The sequence below is a fragment of the Carlito syrichta genome, unplaced genomic scaffold (assembly GCF_000164805.1).
Source record: "Carlito syrichta isolate Samal-C Ts95f unplaced genomic scaffold, Tarsius_syrichta-2.0.1 Scaffold301869, whole genome shotgun sequence".
In the NCBI taxonomy this organism is placed as follows: domain Eukaryota; kingdom Metazoa; phylum Chordata; class Mammalia; order Primates; family Tarsiidae; genus Carlito; species Carlito syrichta.
The window spans coordinates 85,903-95,375 of NW_007245965.1; the positions used below are offsets into that span (position 1 = coordinate 85,903).

General features: G+C 42.5%; 1 protein-coding gene across 1 annotated transcript in view; it reads left to right on the forward strand.

Annotated features, from left to right (window-relative positions):
• Positions 1-9,473, forward strand: part of AK6 (adenylate kinase 6) — a 20,098-nt gene that overhangs the window by 9,371 nt on the left and 1,254 nt on the right. The window contains exons 3-4 of the mRNA XM_008055525.1: positions 6,801-6,859; positions 7,246-7,391. Of these exons, the coding sequence (XP_008053716.1) occupies positions 6,801-6,859; positions 7,246-7,391 (205 nt within the window). The remainder of the gene's footprint in view (positions 1-6,800; positions 6,860-7,245; positions 7,392-9,473) is intronic.

Consider the following 9,473-nt stretch of genomic DNA (forward strand, 5'->3'; position numbering starts at 1 on the left):
ATCTCCGGAGCCCAGCAGGTCGAGGCTGCGGTGGCCAGAAGCAGCCACTGCACTACATGTGTGCATGTACATGTGTGATGATTTGGGACACATTACTTGTAGTGCGTGAACTACAAAAGACCCAACTATTTCCTTATTGCTCAACGTTTTTTATCATTTATAATAGTCTGTAAATTTATAGATTTTTATCCTAAGGCAAAGGAAAATAAACAATTTTAAGCACAAAGTGACATAATCAATTTCAAATTCTTAAAAATCATTTCAGCTCACATCTGTAATCCCAGGACTTTAGGAGGCTGAGGCAAGCAGATTGCTAGAGCCCACAAGTTCAAGACCAGCCTGGGCAACACAATGAGACTTCGTCTATAATAAAAAAACAAAAAAAATTTAACTGGGCATGGTGGCACATTCCTGTAGCCTTAGGTTCTCGGGATTCCCGGCTGAGGTGGAAGGATCGCCTGAGCTGAGGCTACAAGTACATGTGTGATGATTTGGTATTCCTCAAACCTTGTTACAGTCGACACATTACCCCTCAGACAAAAAAAAAGAAGAAAGAAAGAAATATGGCTGGTCTGGTGGTAGTGGGTTATCAACTTACTAACATTAGTGTCAATAAAGTTGGTATGCAACCCTCCACTGCTAAATTTGGCTTAAAAAAAGTAAGGATTGGGGAGACACCTCTTATTAACAAGTTTACCTGAACGAAGCAAATTGTATACCTAACCCTTAACTGTACCCCACAATATCATAATAAAAAATATTGATTAAAAAAGTAAGGAAATAGTTAAATCTTGGTTTACCAACTTGATGAAATATTGTATAATTAAATAAAATTAAGTATATAGTTATTTATTTATTTATTTATTTATTTTTTATTTTTGGGTTGGAGTCTCACTCTGTCGCCGAGACAGAAGTGCAGCGGCCGCTCCCGGCCACCGCAGCCTCGACCTGCTGGGCTCCGGCGATCCTTCTGCCTCAGCCTTCCAAGCAGCCGGAACTACAGGCGCGTGCAACCACGCCCAGCTCATTTTTGATTTATTGTAGAGATGAGGTCTTGCCAAGTTGCCAGGTGGGTCAGTATATAGTTTTAAAAGATATTCAGGCAGGTGCCGTGACCCACACCTGTATTCTCAGCACTTTGGGAGGTGGAGGTAAGAAGACTGAGCCCTGGGATTCGAGACCAGCCTGGACAACTTGGACCTTGTCTCTACAATAAATAAAAAAATTAGCCAGGTGGGGTGGCGCGTGCCTGTGGTTCCAGCTATTTAGAAGGCTGAGGCAGAAGGATCACCTGAGCCCAGCAGGTTGAGGCTGCGGTGGCCATGAGTGTGTACCACTGCACTCCAGTCTGGGTGACAGAGTGAGACTCTGACTATAAAATAAAATAACGCCGGGCTCGGTGGCTCAGCCTGTAATCCCGCGCCTTTGGGAGGCTGAGGTGAGTGGGCCTGAGCCCGCGGGTTCGAGCCCCGCCTGGGCAGTGAGACCTCATCTCTACAATAAATCAAAAAATCAGCCGGGTGTGGTAGCGTGCGCCTGTAATTCCGCTACTCGGAAGGCTGAGGCAGAAGGATTGCTGGAGTCCAGCAGGTGGAGGCTGCGGTGGCCGGGAGCGGCCGCTGCACTCCGGTCTGAGTGACAGAGTGAGACTCCAAGTCAAAAATAAAAATAAAATAAAATAAAATAGTTTTCCTTACCTTTTCCCCCTATAACTAGCTGATTCAAGACTTTGCTCAGAAGCAACTTCCTCCAGGAGGCCTCCCCTAGTATCCCATTTATCAGGTGCCCATCTCACTGCTCCCAAAGCAACATGAGCCGCAATATTGTCATTTTCAGCCAGGTGCAGTGGCTCATACTGTAATCCCAGCACTTTTGGATGCTGAGGTGGGAGGATTGCTTGAGTCCAGGAGTTTGAGACCAGCCTAGGCAACATAGCAACACCTCGTCTCTATTTTAAATAAACAAATAATTGTAATTTTCAGATAACTTGTCTGTATTCTCCCATTGTATTTTAAACTCTCTGAGGGAGTTTGTCTTGTCCACTTTGCTCACTCATATATCCTCATCCCTTTGGTTATTGGTACATGGTGTTTGATAAATTTTTTTAAATGAATGTTTAAAAGTTTGTATTACTATTTTATTAAAACTTAACATGATTTAAATTCTACATTTCAGCACTACAGTACAAAGATTTTAATTATAAAAGTTAATGTTGCTATAGATGTCTATTTTAGACAGTATATATATTTAAAGATGTCAGTAGTCTTTTTTTGAGTTGACTTCCTTTGCCCAGGCTGGAGTGCAGTAGCACTCACGTTCACTGCCACCCCTGTGTCAACCTGCTGGGCTCCGGCGATCCTTCTGCCTCAGCCTTCCAAGTAGCCGGAACTACAGGCGTGTGCTACCACGCCCGGCTGATTTTTATTTTATTGTAGAGACAAGCTCTCACCAAGTTGCCCGGGCTGGTCTCGAACCCGCGGGCTCAGGCATTCCACTCTCCTCGGTCTCCCAAAGTCCAGGATTACAGGCTGAGCCACCAAGACTGGCCATCAGTAGTCTTTAAAAATCCAAGGATTTAAAATTTGAAGAAACCTCAGTGTTTATCTACTCACATTACCACATAGTATGGAATCAGTTCTAGGTATTCTTAGATTTTGTGTTATATTGTAAAAATAATACATGGAGAAACACCCCAAATCCTAATTTATTTTCACCTTTTGTTTTTCTTCTAATCTTTGTCCCTAATATAGACAACTTTGAATTCTGCTTTTTATGTTTTATGCTTTTATACATGAACTTTTGTCATTTTGCTATTTCCTTTTTCTTTTTTTTGAGTTGGAGTCTCACTCTGTCAACCAGGCCACCCCTTTACCTGCTGGGCTCAGGTGATCCTTCTGCCTCAGCCTTCCAAGTAGCTGGAACTACAGGCATACACTGCCAGGCCCAGCTTATTTTGTTTATTTATTTTTGAGATGAAGTCTCATCAAGTTGCCCAGGCTGGTCTCCAACTCCTGGGCTCAAGTGCTTCTCCCATCTCGGTCTCCCAAAGTGCTGGGATTACAGGCATAAGCCACTGCACACGGCCTATTTCCTTATTTTTGGACATTTTTTATCATAATTTAGTCCAATTAGAAATTAAATGGAGGCAGGGCATGATGACTCATACCTGTAATCACAGCACTTTGGGAGGGCTGAGATAGGAAGATCATTTGACCCCAGGAGTTCAAGGCCAGTGTGGACAATCCCAAGAGAGACCCCATGTCTACAAAAAAAATTTTTTGTGATTGACTTGGTACAGTGGTATACACCTGTAGTCCTGGCTACTTGGTAGGAGGCCGAGGTGGGAGGATTGCTTGAACCCAGAATGTTGAGGTTGTAGTGAGCTGTGGTCACATCATTGCATTCCAGCCTGAGCAACACAGTGAGATCCTGTCTCTCAAAAAAAAAAAAAAAAAAAGACCGGGCATGGTGACTCTCGCCTGTAATCCCAACACTTTGGGAGGCAGGGGCAAGAGGATTACCTGAGTTCAAGGCCAGCCTGAGCAACATGGTGAGATCTTGTCTCTACAATAGATTAGAAAAAAAAATTAGTTGGGTGTGGTGGCACATACCTGTGGTTGCAGCTACTTGGAAGGCTGAGCCAGAAGGATCACCTGAGCCCAGCAGGTTGAGGCTGCGGTGGCTGTGAGCATGCCACTGCACTCTAGCCTGGGCAACAGTGAGACTCCAACTCAAAAAAGATAAAAAATTAAATGGTAAAGGAAATCTCTGAATATATATGATGTTTAACAAATATAAATCGACTCATTTATTTTTTTGAGTTGGAGTCTCACTCTGTCACCCAGACAGGAGTGCATTGGCATGCTCACGGCCACCGCAACCTCCACCTGCCGGGTTCGGGTGATCCTTCCACCTCTGCCTTCCAAGAAGCTGGATCCACAGGCGCATGCCACCATGCCTGGCTAATTTTTTAATTTATTATAAAGACGAGGTCTCTCCAGGTTGCCCAGGCTGCTCTCAAACCCCCGACCTCAAGCAATCCTCTCGTCTCTGCCTCCCAAAAAGTACTGGAATTACAGGAGTGAGCCACCATGCCTGGCTTAAAAGGCTCATTTTAATTTGCTTCTCGTTAATAGCTAGGAAAGTCCAACATTTTTCATGTGTGTTTACTGATTGCCTTTTCCACTTTTTTATCCTCTGTGAATTCTTGTTTATTGAGCTACTTATTGTTACTTTGATTTTTAAAGTTTTTAAAAAATTTTTATTTTTTTAAACTTTCACTCCTTGCCAATAAGGTCTTTATATAATCTACATTTCAGTCCTCTGTCATACTACAAATACATCTTCCAATCTATTATTTTTCTTGAGTTTTATTTCTCATTTAACAGAGATTCTGCATTTTAAGTGATTGAATTAGTCTTTATTCTATTACTCAGCAAACAAACAAATCATTTCTTTATAGATTAATTTTCTACCAGCTTTCTTTGCAATTAAGAAATTAGCTCTGGAGTTGCAGTACAAAATAAGAATTCAGATTGTTTTCTAAATTGTCAACTAGCTTTCCCCACACCAAAAATAGTTTAATTGTGGAGGCTGATAGAGTTTCTGGGAAGTGAGCACTAGCCCAAGGAGGCAGAGGCCACACTAGGGTCTAGGGCTCGTGTGCTCAGAATCAGTCCACAGACCCTCCAGGCAAGATGAGTTCCAACTGCCTCTGCCTTCCACTGACTCTCAGACCACCCTTTTGACCCTTCAGAACTCATGTTCCTTTTGACCTAATTTCAACCTGTACCAAAATATTAAGGGGAAAGAGGTGGCAAGACAGAAAATGTTCTCAGAAATGATTGAAGGATGCTGTAAACCTGCCTTAGATTCCACACCTCCCGGGGGCTTGGGGTGAGGGTGAGATGTCTCACCTCCTACAGTTAGACTTCCTTTGAAGGCCAGTTGTGATGTGTTGGAAAGTTACTATGCTAAGTTTAAATCTGCCTTCTTTATCATTCAGCCCATTGTTTCCGTTTTCCCTTCTGAAATAAGTGAGGAATGGTCTGAAGTAAAGATGCCATTCGGGAGCATCTGCATACTAACCCTTCTTCCCAGTACCTGAGATGTGAGCTCCATGACAGGGTTCATTTCTGAAATAAAGAGCCTGTTGTTGCCGGGCACAGTGGCTCACGCCTGTAGTCGTAGCACTTTGGAGGTGGAGGCGAGAGGATTGCCTGAGCCCACGGGTTTGAGACCAGCCTGGGCAACTTGACAAAACCTCATCTCTACAGTAAATCAAAAAAAATTCGCCACACGTGGTGACACAAGCCTGTAATTCCAGTTTCCTGGAAGACTGAGGTGGAAGGGTCACCCGAGCTCAGTAAGTCAAGGCTGCAGTGGCCACGAGTATGCCACTTCACTCCAGCCTGGGTGACAGAGTGAGACTTCTACTCAACTACAACAACAAAAGAACCTGTTGTTGTTTTTGATAAGTTTCATATCCTTGGCCTCATAAATCTGGAATTTAACCTTCCTTTTTTTTTTTAATAAACAATTCATATTTTATTTTATAAAATTTCTGTGATGCACATATATCATTTGATATGAGAGAAAAAACACATATATAAATTAAGTGGATTCAGTCCAAACTAATTATCCCTAGAAATATTAAGTGCAAAAGTTACTCAAAGGGTGCATTTGAATTGTGAACTGGGAAGTCATTGGTGACCTTAGACAATTTTTAGAGTCATAATGGAACCAGAAACCTCACTGTAGTGGGCTAAAAAATGAATGGGAAGCAGAAAAGTGAAGGTCATGACTATAGAAAGTACACTTTCGCCGGGCTCGGTGGCTCAGCCTGTAATCCCGTGCCTTTGGGAGGCTGAGATGAGTGGATTGCCTGAGCCCGCGGGTTCGAGACCCGCCTGGGCAGGGAGACCTCATCTCTACAATAAATCAAAAAATCAGCCGGGCGTGGTAGCACATGCATGTAATTCTGGCTACTCGGAAGGCTGAGGCGGAAGGATCGCCGGAGCCCACCAGGTCGAGGCTGCGGTGGCCGGGAGTGGCCACTGCGCTCCAGTCTGGGTGACAGAGTGAGATTCCAACTCAAAAAAAAAAAAGAAACTACACTCTTTTCTTTTTTTTAATAATCAATATTTTTTATTATATTGTGGGGTACAGTTAAGGGTTAGGTATACAAATATGCTTCGTTCAGGCACCCTTGTTGATAAGAGGTGTCTCCCCTTTACCTGCTCTTAATGTGTATGAGTATGTTGGTATCTGTCCAAGTGTCCCCTCTTCCCACCATTCTGTAGTTCAACAAAAATAATGTGGTCCCTGTCTACTAGTAGCCCAATAATATTTTTTCAATTTTAGAAATCAGGAAGATATTTTTTTAAGCATTTTACATCCTAATATGAGAATCTCTTATTATTTGTTTATTTTTGAGACAGTCTTGCTCTGTCACCCAGGCTGGAGAGCTGTAGCACAATCATATCTCACTGCAGCCTTGAACTTCTGAAGCCCCGCAAATTCTGAAGTTGGCTGTGCATTCTTTTTAGTTTTAATACTCAAAACAGGGTTAGATATATTGCTACTCAAGTTTCCCTCTAGACAGAATTCTAATTTGTCAGTCAGTATTACTCTTTATATTCGGTGTCCCTGTGACATTTATTGTGTTCGTGCCTTCCCTTGAATATAAAAAAAATTGATGATACACTTTCTTAAAAAGACTAAAGTCTAGAATTCATTGAAAATTACTGAAAGTCACTTGTAAAATACTATTTTAACAAGCTAATCTAAATCTCTTTTAGGGCAGTTGTATGATGGCTATGATGAAGAGTATGACTGTCCCATTTTAGATGAAGATAGAGTAAGTATGACTTTTTCACAAAGTATGCCTTTTTTTTAAAAATTATTTTTTATTTATTTTTAGTCTGTCTCTCAGGTTCATGGTCACCGCAGCCTTGACCTGCTGGGCTCAAGTGATCCTTCCACCTCAGCCTTCCAAGTAGCTGGAATCACAGGCACGTGCCACCATACCCAGCTAATTTATTTATTGTAGAGACGAGGTCTTGCCAAGTTGCCCAGGCTGGTCTAGAACTCCTGGACTAAGGCAATCCCCTCACTTCCACCTCTCAAAGTGCTGGGATTATAGGCATGAGCCACTGTGCCCAGCCCATAAAGTATGTCTTTGTTAAATTTAATAGTAAACTTGACCTTAGTTTTCTTAAGCATTTTTAAAAATCTTTCTTACAGGTAGTTGATGAGTTAGATAACCAAATGAGAGAAGGAGGAGTTATTGTTGATTACCATGGTTGTGATTTCTTCCCTGAACGCTGGTTTCATATAGTTTTTGTGCTGAGAACAGATACCAGTGTATTGTACAAAAGACTTGAAACAAGGTAAGAAATGAAAAACATTGAATTCTTAAGTCATACTATAAGCTTTTATTTAGATTTCTGAAATTGACCAGTACTACTGTGATAAAAGTTTCTATGAGGGAGGACCAAAAAAACCCCCGGAATTTATAAAAAATTGTCTATATATCTTTACATGTTTAAACTTCAGTCCCTTTCAAAGTACTCTCCATTTGATGCAATACACCGATCAAGATGCTTTTTTCCACTGCTGAAAACAGTTTTTTTGATCTCATCAGTGTTGCTGCCTTTTAGTGCTTCTGCTGTTTTTTATCTTACTTCTTTCACATTGGCAAAATGTTTCCCTTGGAGGACTTCTTTCAGCCGTAGAAACCAAAAAAAAAGTTGCTCTGGGTGAGATCCAGTGGATAAGGAGGGTAGGGCACGGGGGTCATGCCACTTTGGTAAAAAACTGCTGAACACTCAGCACGGTGTGGCAGGTGTATTTGTAAATCACCCATCATGTAACGGCAAACACACTTGAAAGAATCTTAAAAAAAATTCACTGAAGCTGAAGGTAGCTAACAACACTAGCTGGTATACTGATGCCGATGGGTTCCTAGAACACTAATCTAGTAGGGGAAACCTGTACTACAAGGCTCCCACTCTCCAAAAAATAATTTCAGGTTTTTTGGGGTCCTCCCTCATATTTGAAAATGTGACTTGATGGGGTCTCTTCTTATAAACCAAGTTTATGTGGTGCCAACATTCTGAAAGACAAACAGGTACATTTATGAAATACACACAGTACTTTCTGGGTAAATGAATATCTCCACTGACTGATTCAGTAAAATGCACATTGTAGAATCTATTTAGTCATGCTTTTACATTCCTAGGAAAAACAGCCAAGCCAATAACATATTCTTTGATTACTGAATGTTTTTAAACTACCGTAAGCCAGGCGCAGTGGCTCATGCCTGTAATCCCAGCACTTTGGGAGGCAGAGGTGAGAGGACTGCCTGAGCCTACAGGTTTGAGACCAACCTGGGCAGCATGGCAAGACCTTGCCTCTATAATAAATCCAAAAAAATAAGCTGGGCTTGGTGGCCCGTGCCTGTAGTCCCAGCTGCTTGAAAACTGAGGTGGAAGGATGTCTGAACTCAACAGGTTGAGGCTGCGGCAGCTGTGGGCATACCACTGCGCTCCCGCCTGGGTCACAGAGTGAGGCTCTAACCCAAACAAAAAAATAATAAACTACCTTTTAACAAAAGCAGCTTTATGGAGATGTAATTTACATACCATACAGTTCACCCATTTAAAGTGTATAATTCAATCTTGGTATAGCACGAAGCTGTGCCCGCGTTACCACAACCAGTTTTTGAAAACTTTAGTCGCCCATACCTACTAGCAGTCACTCTTCACTGACCCTCAGTCTCCAACCCGGAGGTAACCAATAATCTACGTTCTGCCACTTTTTTTTGAGTCAGAGTCTCACTCTGGTTCCCAGGCTGGAGTGCAGTGGCACACTCACGGTCACTGTCACCTTCACCTGCTGGGCTCAGGCGATTCTTCCACCTCAGCCTTCCAAGTAGCCAGAACTACAGGCAAGTGCCATCACGCCTGGCTAATTTTTTGATTGATTGTAGAGAGAGGGTCTTGTCAAGCTGCCCAGGCTGGTCTCAAACCCCTGGGCTCAGGCAAGCCTCTCACCTCAGCCTCCCAAAGTGCTAGGATTACAGGCGTGAGTCACCACGCCCGGCCTGCCATTTTATATTAACTCTGTGTGTGAGGGTTCCAAATAGACCCCTTAATTGTCTCACAGATGAAAACCTGGTTTGAGATAGGTAAGTACTCATATGTTTGCTAACTGATTGGTAATTAGTTGAGTAACTGACACATTGTGAGAGGAAAAATTCAGACAAACCTAAATGTTGGTCTCATGATCATTAGTTTAGCCCTTGAGTCAAGAAACTGTCTTGTAGCCAGGCTTGGTGGTTCAGCCAGTAATCCTGCACCTTGGGAGGCTGAGGTAAGTGGATTACCTGAGCCCGTGGGTTCGAGACCCGCTTGGGCAACTTGGTGAGACCTCATCTCTACAATAAATAAAAAAAATTAGCCGGGCATGGT